Source organism: Pararge aegeria, chromosome 2, assembly GCF_905163445.1.
Source record: "Pararge aegeria chromosome 2, ilParAegt1.1, whole genome shotgun sequence".
NCBI classification, from domain to species: domain Eukaryota; kingdom Metazoa; phylum Arthropoda; class Insecta; order Lepidoptera; family Nymphalidae; genus Pararge; species Pararge aegeria.
In genome coordinates, this window is record NC_053181.1 from 10,942,084 (window position 1) to 10,960,311 (window position 18,228).

The following is an 18,228-nucleotide window of genomic DNA, read 5'->3' on the forward strand; positions in this document are numbered from 1 at the left end:
AAATTAATGTCATTATCGACTAAAGTAGTTAATTATTGAGAATTTCAACAACTTACGTTGTACAAAATATTGTGGTAAATATAACCTTACTTCCTTGTATCTCCATACTTCCTTGTTTATTTTTCAAGCCTACTCTAACAATATTTATATTTGGCGCTTCTTTTAAGAGTTACCCTGATGCAAATGTGGCGCCATCCTAATTTAATACATTTTGACGACACTTTTTCATATACACAGATGACTCTCCTTACCTCTACCCTCCATAGTGGTACTATAAACACCTCAGATAAACACAGACAAGTAAATATCATCCTCAGTGCCACAGACCAGTACTCACTACCATCATAAATCTGTAATCAGGTCTGTGAAGTGATTACTTATGGAGGCGTAGCGAATTTTTAATACCCAAATAAAGAAAACAAACTAGTGATTTTAATAAGCTTGCTGTATTTTTATTTAGTATTATTAGCTTGTCAGGCAAAAGATCTACATTGGAAAGGTAAACTGTAATCTGTTTACACTCCTATTCAATTACAGTAGATAAGACTACGTAATGGCGAAAGAATCTACTACCCGATTTCTCTTGCTAGCGCTCACGTTATGCGTAAGTTTAAATGTTAAATTTCACTTTCAGACTTGATATTATTACGGTGCCCTGTAGCGAAATCCGATATGTAACGTGTATATTAAAAGTCTAGCCTCGTTTGAGGTAGCGCTCTGCTGACGACTTCAATCATTCATGGCTTAAACATTTTAATCTGATTTTAAAATAGAAGGTAGGGCATTCAGAAATATCAAGGTATGTTATATTCTAGTAAAATTGATATTAGTTTAAAAATGCTGAATAATGAGAAATATTTAAAAAAAAAAAATATTATATTTTAGCAAATATCTCAGAATGGCAGATAAAGAGCAGGTCATTCAAGCTTTAAAAGCCACTCTCCTTTCAGTGAAAGGAGCTTTAACAATTAAACAATGTAACCGTAAGTATAAAACAGTTATTACATTTTATTTAAACGAAAATAATAAATGTTATAACCCCATGGTTGGTTACCATGGTCCTTGATTTGATCCAAATTAAATTTAAAACTTGAACTTAAAGGTTGACTTTGGCTAATTGGCCCCCTGTATTCAAGAATTAAATAAAATGTTTTAGGTGACTACCGTGAACTGCAAGGAGAATGGATCCCATATAAGAAATTAGGTTATGCCACACTTGAACAGCTATTTCAAGATGTCTCAGGCTTTAAAATTACACAAACAAATGGGGAATGGGTTGTTGACGCCATTGCAAGCCAGGATACCCAACACATAGCATCAATGGTTTCAAAGCAAAAGTCAACTAAAAAGCAGATGTTAAAGTTAAATTATGCTGTAAGTTTATTTTCATTATTGTACTCAAACCATCATAGTGATATTTGTGTTGCCCAGCATGCAGCTCTAACTTTACTAAGTTATGTATGTTCTAAGTAATTAAATATCATAGTGAAGGAAAACATTGTAAGAAAACTTGCATGCTTGAGAACTATTCCATACTACGATTGTGTGGTGAACTACAGTCCTTATACCCTTCCCATTTTGAGACAAGACCTGTATGCTGTAGTGGCCTGGTATTGGATTGATGATGATAGTGATGATATGAATAGCTTTCTTATTATAGATAGTGTTAAAATATAATGTAGAAGTTTGGCTATAATTTTATAATTTAATTTTGTTTATTTTTTAGAATCGATTCCCGAAGAAACAAGGATCTTGGCGGAAACCAGCACCAACATCAAATTATTCATCAAACTATAATAACCAGTACTCTAACCAGTATTACAGAGTTAAATCTACCACACCATTTAATAATAACAGTTACAATTATAAGGTAAGCTACTATAATACCCTAAGACTAATTTCCCATTACATCTTACCTACTGAACTTAAGCAATTGCTTGCTAAAATGGGATACATTGAAATAACATTCCTTGAAGCTTTTTTTAATATGGGAATAATATCTCAAGTTCAAAGGCAAAAAGTCAATTTATCTTATATGGCTCAAAAACAGCTTATTACATAAACTATTTTTTATGTAAGAAAATAAAAGTACTCTATGGACTTATTAAATTTTATCAGTTTTGATTTTTGTTAAACTTAGGGATTTATTAAAATAAACATTCCATTTGTTTTAGTATAATAAACATAGCACTCATCAACAATACAACAGATCTAATGACTCAAAGAGTTCATCTCAAAGTATTAAATCAGCTGACCAGCATGATAAGAGTGCTTTAAATGCATCTAAAAGTTATAACTCCAGCCAAGTTCTACGAGAAACTAATAGCCTTCATAATGAAGTATGTATAACAGATAATATATTTTCACAATATTTTTATTTTACTGTCGTACTCTGTAATAATATTTGTCTTCACAGCAAAAACATTCCATAAAAATTGAAAAAGAGACTGAAGGGAGAGGTAGTGGAAAGATTTCAGCTTCTCAAAGACTTTCAAATTTGCGCGATAAACTGAATACAGTTGATTTAATACCATTGCAGCTTCCAGCACATACTGACTTTCTGGTTGGTATAATTATATTCTTCATAAAATTTTTCGTGGTATTGGTTACCACTTAATGTTGTTTATTTTTTTAGAAAACCAATGTGTTGGTGAGTCATGCTGTTCCAGCACATGCTTTAGAACCTCCACCAGATTCTACATCTTCTATTGAAAAATTAGAATGGACTTGTCGTAAACTAGGATTGCCCCAACCAGTGTATAAAACTGTTCTAGGACAAATTGGCCACCTCTGCTCCATTAAGGTTTTTTAACACAATATTTCTTTACTTTAGTGCCTTACTTTATAAATAAATCTCTAAAGTATTCTTTAGTGATTAACTTGGCTTGTTGCACCGTATATAACTTAGTGTGATAATCTTCCCCATTCCTATAGAAATTAAGGGATATTTACATAAGAGTACTTTCATGTACTTTAAGTACTCTTAGGTTTTTTGTAATAGTTTTTACCAATAGCTTCACTTTATACCCATGTCTAACATTATCTACTACTGTGTTACTTTATATCCTGCAAATTAATTAGTTTAAAAACTCTAGGTACTCAAAAAAATAAAACAATATTTTTCATCAGTGCAGTTTTATATTTACAAAAAAACGTTATGCCTTAGCAAACATTAAAAAGTTTATGTGTCGGCCAAAAAATACTGCCAGTTGGTCGATTTTTTTTCATAATGTTATTATAATTTTTAATTCTAACACGAAAATTCACTAGGTGGGTACTACTTATTCGGTGAATTCGTATCCGGCCTCGGCGCCATCTGAGGAATTAGCCAAGGAGATCACGGCAGTGAAGGTGCTAGCGATGATCGAGAGCTCTGAGTCGGGTGGGCTCACCACGTCTAGCGACGCGCAGGCGTTGGTCGGTCTCAGCGCACTCGTGGCGGAGCACGAGGCTGGCCTGTGGGCTAACACAGTGCCTCACCTCTACAGGTCTCTCGAAAGCTATTACAAACCTATCTATTTCTTTTTTAAATTATCATATCTTCTACTTAGCTCTTGACTGTAATCTCAACTGATGGTAAGTGATGATGCAGTCTAAGATGTTGGCGGGCTAACCTGTTTGGGGTATGGCACTTCAATCGATTTCTACGCGGAATCGTACCGGAACGCTATACACGTCTTTTCCGGTAGGGTGAAAAGTCACGGCCACAGCCTTCCACACTCAAGAAAATTATGAATCCTTAAATGCCGCCGCCGGCCTTCGAATCCGAGACCTTCATTCATAAGTATACTAAGGATATAAATAAATAATAAATAATAATAATAAGACCGCAGCGCTCACCTCTGAGCCAGGGTCGTCTATGTAGTATGTATTAGGAAACTGTATTATTTCTTAATTTGACACCTTATATTATAAGTAATCTTTAAAAGTAGAACGATTAAGTATTTTAAACTAAAAGCTCAAAAAGTATCCACAAGTATTAATTTCTTATCCTTTTTATTTCGTTTTAGAGAGAAATACGGAGAAAATTTACCTAATAATTGGTTGCAATTGATAGAAAATTGTCCGCACATTATCAAGGATAGGGTTGTTAATGGGCTTCTAGTGCTTCTACCTAACAATGAGGTTTGTATACTAACTATGTTGTACGTTTAAATAGTTTTCAAGGAAAGTTGATTTCTGAAAACATTGGCCAGCAATTCAGCAATGACCTCGGCAGAACGAAAAATCCAATAATATTTTGCCAAGGCTTTTGAAATAAAACTACGTGAACAAATTTGTTTCATTTGGAATTTAAAATGGTGATTTATTAAGTCTGTTGTCTTATTTATTTCTAAAAATAATGAGTTCTGCCACTATTCTATATATTAATATAATTATCAGATTATATCTATTTTAGGAAGCTAAGTCGCCATTGATCGAAGTTATTGCCCTGGATGACACAATAGATAGCGACTTACCGCCACTACAATTTCCAGAGAATGATCATTGGAATGTTTTTATAACTGTTGCGAATTCTACTTTAGAAGTATGGCTCAGAATAATCGGACCACAGTACAGTGTATGTGAATACTTTGTTATCTAATAAAACATATGTTTGATATAGGCTTCATCAAGCTGTAATAAGTCTTCATTCTATATTTATAGGGTGCATTCGAACTTCTCTTGGCAGATATGGTTGAATATTACCAACACTCTGGAACAACTGTTGATAAGTCTATGTTAATCAAAAACGCTTGGTAAGTACATCCACCTATAATATTTGTGCACCATTAATTGACGTTTACTTGGTCCATTTTTTCTTAAATGTACCGAAACAACTTTTTTTTAAGTCAGGAGTAAAATATTATTTTTTAAATCTTTTTTTCCTTTCAGTTTTTTTTCAACCTATAAAGAGGTTTTATGCGGCTAAAAATAGTAGGCAATTTCTTAAATGAACAAATATTTTTAAATTCTCAATTATGATAAATAAACGCTTCATTTCATCAAACTAGTCACAATTCATAACTAATTATATTTTAAACATGATTTAAGTATGAAAATATTCCCTTTTTTATATTTTTAATAAAGGCTGTATATCGGTTTACCTTGGCATGCGAAAAAAAAGTCTGGCTTTTTTCCGTGATTAATAATTAAAAATGTGTAAGTATAAATTGTAAAGTAGAGCTTGTGAAACTTTCATACAGTGGATAAACATCATAAAATGGTCAGTTATTTTCTGAGAACGTATTTAAAAGTTTATCATCGCAAGTGTGATGAAAATCGTCGTATGAAACGCGTATGGTACATTACTTGTTACACTGTTGGCTTTCTTAGCGAAATACTGCCTCGAATGTTAGTTTATGTATCTAGTTTGGTAAATGCAATTCTACAAGATGCATAAACTACTATTATCATTTGTTTTTCGTATGTCTCTTCTAAAATCCCATTAGGATTTTATTATATCGCTTAGCCTTAGCTCATAATTCAAAATACAAGGTTGTTAATCTCGCATTATAGCACTTGTGTTTTTTGATAGCAATAAAAATATTTAGTATGTGATGAACAGTTCAAACAGTTTATAACTAACATTATTTGATATAGCCTTATCGTTAGGGCCCTTCCAATTCCGGGCACGCACACCCAACTTTTCGGTGTAATATATTATGTGCGTTTTTATTTTATGAAATTAAAATATAACCGCCTTAAACGGTGAAGGAAAAACATCGTGAGGAAACCTGCTTGAGAGTCCTCTATGTTTATTCTCAAATGCATGTAAAATCTACCAAACTCTATCTCTCCTATGAAAAATTAAATAGCATGTTGATGATGATAATCATTAAGGCATTAAGAAAAATATCTATCTCCTGTCTATAAAGGTATGTGGTAAACTTGGATGATGGCGAATGGCATCGCGCTAAAATCCTAGAAATTGAGAACGACACAGCGACCGTTTTCTTGGGTGATCACGGAGACGACGATACCGTTGATATTGGGAAAATCAAGATACTCGAACCTCAATTTAGAAAATTACCTGCTCAGGTACGGTTACATGCCTAATAATTCTATTATAATAACTGTGAGTTACTTTGCCATTTTATTTGATACTCTTTTTATCGAATAAAATACTTTGCACCTTCTTTTTTGTCGACATCCGTGGCGAACCGGTCGGCGCTGTGGATTTAATTGGGAGGTCCCAGGTTCGAAATTGGGAATTTATAATTTCTATATTTTCTCTGCGCTGGTATGGTGGGAGGCGTTTGCCGTGACTAGTTACCTGCACCCTACCGATAAAGAAAAGGAAAAGTAGGTACAAGTTTCGATACCATGTCGCGTACAGACCTATAAGGGGTACATAGGTTTAGTATAACTGCCATACCCCTAACAGGGTGAGACTGTCGTCAAGGGCTGCTTTTTAGTATTTGTTTTTATAGCATTATACATCATCTGTGAAAATTTCAACTGTCTTATTTAACACGTTTCATGATATATCGCCTGGTGACAGAGAAACGGATGGACAGCGGATTCTTAGTAAAAGGGCCTCGTTTTATCCTTTGGGTATGGGACCTTAAAAAGCGGGAGAAATTGTCTGCGCAGGCGATCCTCTGCCGGCTGGACGGCGCGGAGGAGTTGGCGGCGAGCGAAATGGGCGCGGTGCTGGTGCGGCGGCGCCTGCCCGGGGAGGTGCTGGTCGCAGAGCCGGGCCCGCGCCACGACCCCGCCGATCCGTCCGTGGCCGTAGTGCTGTTCGACACCTCCACGCCGCGCGACCTCGACCTCAACAAGGAGATCGTACAGGACTTCTGCATGTCTGGCGCCTTTCAGATCACACAGGCGAGTTCTGTTGGAAAATAACACTGAATAATATTATTTATTAAATTTTATTTTTTCGAAAGAAATTTCTAGGGACCGAGGAGTCCGGAGGCGCGATCCCTTTTTAAAGAATTATCAAAAAGGGTTATCGAGTCTACCGGTGATCCTAGACTCTGTCCTACCTTGGCCAAAGAATTAGTTTGGCCATCAAAATTGGCAAGGCAATGCCGCCAGCATCTTAGGAACTGTGCCTCGCTGCGGTGGTTTCGAAGACGTTTTTGATTTTATTTGGTTTTACATTTTTATAAAACAAATGTGAAAGATTAAAGAAATTACTCAATGAGAATATTTACAACTTATTATTATACTAATTGAATCCCAGCACGCACCGTTAAATCTTCTAAGCTATGTGCGTTTTAAGTAATTAAAATATCAATTGCTTCAACGGTGAAGGGAAACACTGTGAGGAAACCTGCATGCCTGAGAATTCTACATAATGTTCTCAAAGGTGTGTGGAGTCCACCAATCTGCACTGGGCCAGCCTGCCTTTCTCATTGTGTGATGTGATGATGATGATGATTATACTTATTGTAGGTGATATTAAAACTACAAACAACGGCACGCAACTAAACAATCTAAAATTACATAAAAAAACTTGAGGGTGAATATTTCAGAAAGACCGCCTCAAATTTCACATCCGTACTTTCTACGGCGCCCCAGGGCGACTCTGCGCCGGAAAGCCGGAAGCCCTGCTTTAGTCAACAAAGATTTTCTTATTATTACCTATAAAGCACGTGCGCAATTGTCTGTCTAGAAATTACATGTTTTCTATACTTGCATCGAAATGTACTATTCTCCGTTGTATTTCCTTAGTCGCCTCGTACGACAACCTTGGGGAGAGAAGGGTTGGTGTCACCTAACTTGATGACATTAAAATTAATAGTAATCGGAATGGTGTTGCGCGCGACAGAAGCCGTGCTCGGTGGAGGTGGGCTGCGTGACGGAGGAGGGGCGCGGCTGAGTAAAGTGCTTTTAAATTTAAAAAAAAAATAACATTTGCTTAAACGGTAAATAGAAACACCGTGACAAAACCTGCCTAAGAGTTCACCTTAATGGTCTCAAAACCGCGCGAAGTCTACTAATCCGCACTTAGCGAGAATGGTGGATAAGGGCCCAAAACCTTCTCATAACTATCATAACTTGATGAAATTAAAATTAATAGTAATCGGAATGGTGTTGCGCGCGACAGAAGCCGTGCTCGGTGGAGGTGGGCTGCGTGACAGAGGAGGGGCGCGTGTGGGTGTCGCGGGCGGGCGGTGCGGAGACGGTGCGGGCGGCGCTGGCGTTGCTCACCGCCGGCCCCTACCGCCGCCCGTTGCCCGCCGCACCGCATGCGCCGCCCGCGCTCTCCAAGGCGCTGTACATCGTGCGCACGCTTGCTGGCGACTGGTAACATTCAACCTCACCTTCACATACACCACTCCGCATAAGCTGTTCGTAATATACCTTATTGAAAATTTGTGTATAATTTTGACACCCTTCTCAGAGACAAATCGAAACTGGCCCAAAACATGCGAGCAGCGGCCGGTAAAAGATTGGCAAAATCCATATCATGGGGTGTTTTAGCGGTCAAATAAATTACATAAAACTCATAATTCATAATAATAATAATTCATTTATTGCATAAACTGTGTACATATAATAGTCTTATGAGCTAAAAGTTTGGGGCTTACAGTTTGCCATTTCAGGCGTGCAATATTAAGCAGTGAGCTTACAAACATATTAAAAAATAAAAAATAAAATCGTATTAAAGCATAAGTCATATTTGAACTAAAACAAAAATTATATAATTTAAATATTGATGTCAATTGTTATAATAAATGTAAATTTCAAAATTTATTTTCATTTCATTTGACGGATCTCTGCAACCAAGGAGGTAACCTATCGAAGGTTTCATTTGAATTTCGAACTAATTTGTCAAAATGACTTCCAGTGAAGACATGTTTGAGAATAGTTCTTTACGAGCCTTGGTCACAACTAGGTATTAATGGACGTATGACGACGTGCCCCTGCATCGCCTGTGTCCACGTTAACACGTTCTTCCATTTTATTAGGTTCCCTAACAGATTATACACTAAAGGATGAGTCGCAAGCTCGACCGTGTCGGGTTCGAGCCGAGCGTCGATCGTAGCACGGTCAACTAATATTACCTACGTCCGACGCTTGGCTCGGAGCCGACGTGTTCTAGCGTGAGTCATCCTTAACCTAGCTTTGGAACTATAACATTGAGAAGCATAATATTATAATGTACACCCAATTACTGGCAAATTAGCATCAGAAAAATAGTGCTGGTATTGAAGTTCACATTGCTTTTTTTTGCGTGCCAGTTAAGTGATGTTCCATCAATATACTGTCCGGGAAATTGACACATACATTTTGTAAATCGGCCAATGCCTAAACATGCCATGCCTTTGAGACAGAGGACGCTGCTGCCTAAACGTTATATTCCTTGCTTAGTCGCCTCGTACGACACCCGTGGGAAGAGAAGGGATGGACATGGTGACGACTGTTTTCTAATCTGCCTGCACCACACTTAATGACAATAAAATAACATTATTTTCTTTTTTTTTCATCTTTTTTTGCCACGCTACATATTTTTGCTGTATAACGTCCAATTGTAGTTTACGTAGTAGACTTCTAGAATGCTTGTGTATTTACTGGCAGGGTACGCTGCATGGTGATCAGCGGGCTTGACGGCGAGGGTACTGTGCGTACGCAGCTCATAGACAGCGGTCTTATCCTGCGCGCACCGCTCTCGTCGCTTGTGCCGCTAAACACCTTTTCACCCGCACTCAACGAGTATCCGCCACAGGTGAGACAATTTAAAATAGGCCATCCGACGATTCCTATTCGTTTTTGGTTTCAATAATATAAATAAAATAAAAAAATAAATATACTACGACACTACACACATCGTCAATTAGCCCCAAAGTAAATACTTAGATGGCTTATGAATATTTTTTATGAATAATATACATAAATACTTTTAATATACAAATAAACACCCAGACACTGAAAAACATTCATGTTCATCACACACATATATTCCAGTTGCGGGAATCGAACCCACAGCCTTGACTCAGAAAGCAGGGTCGCTGCCCACTGCGCCAATCGGCCGTCAATATGAGTATGAATTAAAAATCTGTTACAACTTTTTTTTTTAGAGCTAATGCCCGTTTTTACTATACCTAGGAAACGCTTAAATCGGATGTCTCATGATTTGGGTGATACGCATCACCGCGTATCAATGCGTACAAAAAACGTTTCACAAACTCTTAGTTAGGCTAGTTTTCTACGTTAGGCGCCATCTAAAGTTACGACATAGATTCGCCGGTGCGTAATGTAAATGATACTCATAAACTGACACTCGACAGATGATAACCTTAAATGCTTACGAAGAATGAAAAATAAGTTAATAAAAACCCAAAATACCAAACCATGTGGTAGAACCATAGGCAAGTAGGAGTTGCATAGTGAAAACAAATGGTGAAAGGTAAATGTATGCCTAGTAATATAAAAGTCGTACAAGAATTCAAATGCAAAGGTGTATGTGTACAGTTGACGTGTACAGTTATCATTATTATCTTCAACCCAGTACCGTCGCTACAACAAAGCACGGGAGCGAATGAGAAGGTTTTGGGCCCTTATCCACCATTCTCGCTAAGTGCGGATTGGTAGACTTCGCGCGGTTTTGAGACCAAGGTGAACTCTTAGGCAGGTTTTGTCACGGTGTTTCTATTTACCGTTTAAGCAAATGTTATTTTTTTTTTTAAATTTAAAAAGCACTTTACTCAGAAAAGCTTAAAGGTACGTGCCGGGGATCAAAAAAGATCCTCCAAGTGTGAACCACTAGGCTATTGCGGCTAGCGTTTACAATACAAATGCTGTTTTTATGTTTAATTCTTAGGTACCTTCCTTTTCTTATGTAGAAATGCCTCATCGTTTAATTTTTTTTTTTTAAATTTCACTACACAATTACACTCTTAATTACCCTGTAAGTGATAGTTAACTAACCTGCTGGGAGCATGGCAGTTAGTTATACTTATCGGTTCCGACGCGGTATCATTTCGGAACGCTAAATCGTTGGGAGTCAATTCATTGTAACTTGCTACTTTCGCTGACAAGACGAGGAGAAACTTTTGCTAAAAAAATGCATAAATTTGTTACTAATTTACTTTACTATTTTGTTTTAATTATTAATAATAATTGATAATATCTTTTTTTTATTTAGCATTGATTCCAAATGCTGATTATACTAAGGTTTTTATACTTATATAATAATATTATTGTACGCTCGACTGGGGGTATACTGTTTTGAATGATTTTCTAGGCCCTTGTCAACTAACTTTCTATGTGTAAACTGTGAACAATAAAATTCTATATTTTTCTCTTCTAAAAGACCGCAGCGCTCACTACTCCATCAGGGAGGTCGGTTCATTCAAATATTTTGTGCGTTAGGCGCAACAAGTGCGTTTAGGTTCGGCGGAGCGTGCGGCGAGCAGTATGGTGCCACGGCTGCGCGAACTGTTGCTGGACGCGTGCGTTCTGTGCCGCGCTGTGCCCGCCTCGCCCACCCACACCTCCGCGCTCACCCCGGGCGTCATGCACGTGGAGTTGTTTGTGCGCACCGGCCCGAGGAACATTTTGGCCTCCGTCAACAACTCCATACTCATGGAGTACGAGGAGCTGCAACTGTTGAGTATCCCGTTCTTGCTTACACTTGCTAAACACCAAACAAGTGTATATATATATATATATATATATTCTTTAGAATTTACATTGTAAAGCCAACATCTCCTGAGGATGCTCTGATGTCGGAGCGAAACGTGTCTAGAGAGTACCATTGCCGAAGATCTGTTTGGTGTGGAGTATAAAGACTGAAAAAATTTTCAATATGCATCATGTAATTCTAACGCCTGCTTCTCTCCAATGGTATAAAACTGCAATACCAGAATAGAAACCATAGCCTATACTCAGAGAAACACTTTTCAGTGGGTATGCAAGGAACACGTCTTGATACGTACCGCATTGTACCGTACTGGTGTTAAGCCTCATCAAAAACAACCCATAACAGTCCACTGCTGGATTAAAGGCCTCAAAGGGTTTGCTCAAAATCATCAAGCTGGGAAGACGGGTTTGTGGTCGCAGTAGATGGTAGTAGTAGCACAAAGGACGTTGCTGCCCGTTCTCCAATGTCAACCCTGATGTGCCTCATCGGCAACGATGCACTTTAGACTTGAACATAGCGTTGCAACGGTGCTGCTACTCGGCAGAAATAAGCATAGCGGTAGAACTTCCCCGGACGAGCTCAGTAACAAAAAGGTCTACTAGAAAAAAATTCTATGCAAGTTGTCATTCGATATTTAAATACTGAAAAATTGGCCTTTAGGAATCATCCGGCTTGTCTGGTAATGTAGTTTTAAGCTTTAATAGTACAAGAATAAATCTCCCATAGGCTTCGAATCTTCGAAGAAGCAGCACCCGGTTCAGCTTACAAGTTGCTTCCTTATACGAGGCCAATCCGAGACAAGTCACAATGGAAAATCAGGGTGAAGATGAATGCTACATATTGTCATTCAGATCACTTGCATATTGAAATATTTACCTACTTACTCATTACGGCTCTCATTAGGAACCTCGTATAATAAAGTTGTTAAAAAAAACAAATTTGAACTCCTAAAATACTGCCCGAGCCGGATTGCATTTAATGTGTTGTAAAATAGAATCAGACCGTGTCAATGCTGCAACTTTCACTACTATAGTCGTAAAAATGTAATAGGCCCGTTTTGACATTTGTCATCGCGACGTAACTAGTTATGGAACCATAAGACTCTGTACTCGATACTCACGATAAATCAATTCAAGTTTGTATCAGTACTTGATTGATATTATTATGTATTGTAAAGTGTTCGTTCGTTCAAAGTATTCCTTTAACTTCACAACCAATACGCGTGACTGGCTGTTGATTATACGTCCACTTTTCAACATGTTGAAACACAGTTAGTACTATATAACAACAAACACAAAAATCGAGTCAAATTACTATGTTTAAATTAATGTCCAAAATAGAAGAGCCATAGTTAACGTAATAGTAAACAATATATATCAAACTTAAACGAGCGCACAGTCAACTTTACAAGATGAGGAACGAAAAACTGCGCAGTGCACGCGGGGACGCTTCAGTCATGTGCCGCTTGGTCAGATACATCATCTCAGACTCATTATTTAGAACCCATTTTGAGAACCAAGCTCATTCTTTGCAGTAAAGATAACTACACAATATTTAATTTCGATATTCAGTAAAAAAATGGTTACAGCTCTAGTATAAAAAAAAAGACTGAGAACGTAACTGTTTTCGGAACGTTTCGCAACAATTATAAATTGCATGCTACTATGAAGTAAGCGCAAAAAGAATACTCGCGATATATTCTTTCATATTATTTAACGTCCCAAAAAAATTTACGTATTTTTTAAAACACTGTATGTAATTGATTTTTATTTTTTTGTTTCTTTCAGTTTCGTTCCAAGTTACATTCTATGGTCTTGCACAAATGTCAAAACGGGCCTATTACATTTTTCCGACTATAGTCACGCAAACATTGCCGACTAATTAACAAAAATTATACTACGGAAAATGTTAATTAATAGAAGTACCTAATAAGTAGGTGCCTTATTATTCTTACTCATATTCTTAAACGATCTATCAGTAAAGGCGAAAAAAGATACTAGATATCAAATTATTTTATGTTCCTTTCACTGTACAAATAGCGTCAACAGTTTCACAAATAAGTAAATGTTTGAATTTTGCCGAACTTATTCATTTCAATTCTAGTATTTCAGTTATAATCAGTTGGTCCAATTCGATTATGATCCTTACTAACAACATAAAACCGACTGTTAAATTAAAATTACAGTATGATGACTTTTAACGTTTTATTTATCTATCAGGTGGTATTGATGTCTCTATTACGTTCAAAGAGCCCCAAAAGAAATCTCAGAGTTAATCCGATAGATAGGGAGTGTCTCTATATGGTCAAAGACTCTCATAGAAATCTCAAAGTCTGAGATTATCTCTAAATGTTCAAATCAGATATGAGAAAATAAACAAAGATTCCGATATATATTACTTAGTTTCAAAGTATATAATGTGGCAATCGTCAAAGGAGACGGAACCCATGGAAATAGAGGTCCTGAGGTGCTGTAGTTTTAATCCTCGGATAGCGCAGTGTTGGTAGATCCCGACGAGGTTGACAGACAACATCGAACTAGTAGTAGTAGGGAGCCACTGGACGTATTCTTCACAATACCTAAGAGTTGTACATACTGTTGAGGGCTTGATTTCCTGAGCACACTTATCCATGAACTCCTTTAAAAAAATTGTTAGTTTTTGCTTTTGATAATGCTACAGGTGCGACGATCTTGACTTTCATTGGTTAATATCTAAGTTGCTACAGTATGGAATGAAAGTCAAACGTCATCACACTCCCTGCGGGTTTGACCTGCGGCCTTGACCACTTTAATTCCTCGGTCAGTACGAATGGGGGGACTAGCAAACGACTCATTCGTAGGGTTTCCACGGGTAAGAGTAAACAGAAAACTGGAAACTGTGCAGGACCACGCAGGGGCTTATTGATGCTTAACATAAAAATACACTATACTTAAATAAATATACTTTAATATTTACTTTACATAACAGCGCTAAACCAAAAGAAGAGGAAAAAGAAAACGATACGACAAAGCATCTTGAAGCGCTGCACAAGAAGAAAGAACGCATTTTTCGAACGACGTCTGTTGGCGCGGAAGAGCGGATTGTAGTGTCTGACAAGTCCAACCCACTGCCGCCGCCCGCACTCCCTGAGCCCGGCCAGTGCTTCGACGTCTACGTCGCTATGGTCGCCAACCCATGGAACTTCGTCGTAAGTTCAAATCGGATACTAATACACAAAAACACATAAGACAAGCCAAGTAGTTAATAATTAAGCCAATAATTTTGTAATTATCACTTTCTTCAAATTTCGGCGATGCTTAAATATTATTCTGATTGCGAAGGCTTTAAGAAGTACTTGGGTGTTGTGGGACATGTTTTTGGGTTTGCATAAATGTCAAAGTCTCAGGGTTCAAATACAATGGGTGTCCCACGAGGCTCTATTTTGGGTCCTTTTTTATTTTTAGTGTTTATAAATGATCTACCATACCATGTCAGTGGAGCATGCGACATTGTATTGTTTGCAGATGATAAATCTCTAATTTTTAAGACTGACAGGAGTAACGATATCTCTCACGATGGTTTACAGTCAACAACTTACTTTTAAATGCAAGAAATTTTGTAAGACAACATATTAGTCTATATTAACAAAAAGTGGATATAAACAGTCAACTTACAAGAAATTGTCATAAATTAGTGTCATCTGTCAAACACAATAATTATAACGCTTTCTTAATATTGGCTTGTAACATATTTGTTCATTGATCACATGAACTACAATAAAGTTACATTGCTGGATACAGGACTGTTTTATATAAAGAATGAGAACTTTTTTTTTTAAATTACCGTACATCAATTACTCCTTCAAGGTACAACCCAATTGTACAAGACATACATTACAAACGATGATGTCTACTTTGCAAGTAGAGTGCCCAAAGATACCAGAATCGGAAGCACCAGTAAAGCCTGTTAGCGGAGAACTCTACACGGCCTACTATGACAAAGATCACTCCTGGTACAGGTAATATAGATGGTTTATATATTTAGGTTCTAAAAAATACTTACATATGTACTGAAACGTAATGTTTTGAAAAATGAACATCTAAATTGAGAACTTCAGAACAAAAATAACTATTAATTTTCCTATAAAAAACTATAAAATCTATATTTTATAGTAATCTCAGTATATAATCTATATTAATAATTATTTATCTATTTCTTTTGTAACATCCCATACAGTTTCTGACAAGTTGAACGCTGAGAAAAGTCAAATATTATTTATCATGACTAATATTTCACTAAAATACGAATCTATATGTTAACGCGAAAGTGTGTTTTTGTTTATTTGTTACTTATTTCCGGTTTGCCTATCTTGATGAACTTTGGCACATTTGCTTGGCTGACTGGCTTGGATCCTGGATTATGGCAAAGCTTACAAGAAACGTTGTTGAGGAATTTTATTATTTGCACATTTTGTTGTATTATTTTACATAAGAAAATTATCTAAAAATTACAGTTCTGCGCGTGTATAAAACGAAGTTTTTAATAAATTTGCCACATTTTACAAAAAAAGTATTGCGAATGACTGTTGTCTAAAAAAAACAAAGAATAATCAGCTTGGCTTGGCTTTTAATGTCCTGATAATAAATACAATGTTTAAATACAAATTGTATGGTTGGATTAACGACTTGGACCAACAGTAAATTAAAAAATAAAAGGAAAAAGTACGGGTGCGAAAAGACCTTACGCACGAATAATACAGCTTCAAATAGTACAAAGTTGTTAAAAAAAATGCACGACCTCATACGAATTACAGGCAAATAAACCGATCATATCGAATTTTTGCGTACTGATAGCTCGCACCCTAGAGACTGACAAGAGGATACTTTTATCCAGGGAAAACAAACATAAGCGGATAACAAAAAGTATGAATTAATAGTTGGGTTAATTTCGCTCATTAATTGCATTCAAAAAGTAAAATAATTCTTTATTTAATCAAAGATTTGCATGTAATAGATTTTAACTAGACACATATACCTAAAATGTTTTATGCAAATAAAAGAATTGAATTAAATCGACTTAAATAACTATCTGACTTAAACTGAATCTAGTCTCTTATAAGTTTATTAAGGTTTTTTACTCATCCCGTGGGAACCGCTAGTTTTCCTGGGACAAAAAGTAGATCTAATTACAAAAGATTTCACCTAATTTTGTGGCAAAAATCTAGTTTTTTGGTTGCTTAGCTTACTAAGCCACCATTGGCGTAAAGAAAAAACAAACAAATACACTTACGCATTTATATTTGGATTGTAGAAGGATGATATTAGTCTTAAGGGTCAAAATACACAGTCCTGTTATATGTGACACATGGAAGAATGTATATTCTCTATTTGTTTTAAGGGTGACAATTGCGGGCTCCGTGTCTGATGAAATGGTGTCAGTGTACTTTTGCGACTATGGCGATCTGGCGCTGTTAGAGACTGCGGCATTAAGGCCTGTACCCGCCGCCGCGCCGCTCGCACGCTCTTTACCGCCGCAAGCCATCAAGGCCAAACTTTACGGTAGCAATGCTGTTTTTGTATCAATAATTGTGAATAGCCAACATTTGAACATCTAAAAAGCTGTGGTAGCCTAGTGGTTCTCAAGAACTTAAGCGTCACTTTCGGGGGGGGCGAAAATACCACCATATCTTACTTCTTTAGTTATGCGCATTTTAACATCATGAGGAAACCTTCAACCCTGAGGATTCTTTATAATGTTCTCTAAGGCGTGTGGACCACCAGTTATATTGGGCAGCTAATGGGATGTTATGAACTTCTCAAAACCTACGGATTGATCAAGTTCTTTAAATATTGTAAGATATTGAATAAAAAGGTGACGCTGTTTATTTAAATATAATCTAGTTAAGTAATTTATGTAAATGACATCTTGGGTTTAGAAAGTAGAATTAAATTTATGTTAATTTACTGGAAGGCGTCGTACACATCACATATAACAACAACTTAGGTTTGATGGATCCCATATGTTACATATTATATCCAAAGACACTAAAATTCATTTAATTCCGCGCCATTTAGTTCCTTTGTTGGTGATCTATTTAAAATATTTTGTGTTTGCGTTTGTGGAGGCTTATCCCAACAATGATTGAACCTATTTGAGGGTGGTTTTTAGTAGTGCATTGAGATAAGCGAAGGCTAAAGATGAATGTGTAACTTAATAACTTAAATGTTTATTTTTAAGCATAAGCTTATCTCAATTCATGGTTTGAGTATGTGGTGGTATTAAAAAAAGAAATGTGAATTTTATAACGCAAGTACCACCACAACCACACAAAACCATTGTTGTTTGTTCAGTAATGTAAAAATAAACTTATTTTTTTGCAGATGTTAAGCCTCTTCACCAAGACTGGACTGTAGAGGACTGCATTAGGTTTCAAACGTTATGTGTGGAGCAACAATTTGTCGGTGATTGCAAGGAGGTTGGCAAAGATCCGCTGAACCCAACAGAACCTCTGCTTACGCTCAATTTGATAGATACGTCCACAGAGGAAGACGTTTATTTAAACAAACAGTTAGTCGCCGAAGGCATGGCGCGTCTTGCCTCTGCATCTTAAATGTTACAGTTGTATTTATACTATCGTTAGAACATCACTGTAGCTTTGACTAAAAAGT

General features: G+C 36.8%; 1 protein-coding gene across 2 annotated transcripts; it reads left to right on the forward strand.

Annotated features, from left to right (window-relative positions):
* The first annotated feature begins 331 nt into the window (after nucleotides 1–331).
* LOC120629140 (tudor domain-containing protein 7) lies at nucleotides 332–18,228 on the forward strand. Of its 2 annotated transcripts, none has more exons than XM_039897946.1 (21): nucleotides 332–499; nucleotides 635–799; nucleotides 886–983; nucleotides 1,157–1,374; nucleotides 1,727–1,870; nucleotides 2,175–2,339; nucleotides 2,417–2,563; nucleotides 2,636–2,803; nucleotides 3,271–3,488; nucleotides 4,011–4,125; nucleotides 4,400–4,561; nucleotides 4,648–4,739; nucleotides 5,859–6,021; nucleotides 6,577–6,813; nucleotides 8,042–8,241; nucleotides 9,517–9,664; nucleotides 11,311–11,546; nucleotides 14,549–14,768; nucleotides 15,427–15,578; nucleotides 16,958–17,118; nucleotides 17,941–18,228. In XM_039897946.1, exons 3-21 carry the CDS (start codon nucleotides 899–901, stop codon nucleotides 18,168–18,170), a joined length of 3,261 nt encoding a protein of 1,086 aa, XP_039753880.1. In that variant the 5' UTR covers nucleotides 332–499; nucleotides 635–799; nucleotides 886–898; the 3' UTR covers nucleotides 18,171–18,228. The 2 variants fall into 2 exon arrangements, with proteins under 2 accessions (XP_039753880.1, XP_039753871.1); XM_039897937.1 differs by having other exon boundaries at nucleotides 635–776; nucleotides 17,941–18,170.

Excerpts from the sequence above, each read along its gene's own strand:
- LOC120629140 (XM_039897946.1), top strand. The coding sequence starts at position 899 with ATGGCAGATAAAGAGCAGGTCATTCAAGCTTTAAAAGCCACTCTCCTT. Across the intron at positions 6,814-8,041 it reads GCGCCTTTCAGATCACACAG|AAGCCGTGCTCGGTGGAGGT; the intron begins GCGAGTTCTGTT and ends TGCGCGCGACAG. Across the intron at positions 15,579-16,957 it reads AAAGATCACTCCTGGTACAG|GGTGACAATTGCGGGCTCCG; the intron begins GTAATATAGATG and ends ATTTGTTTTAAG.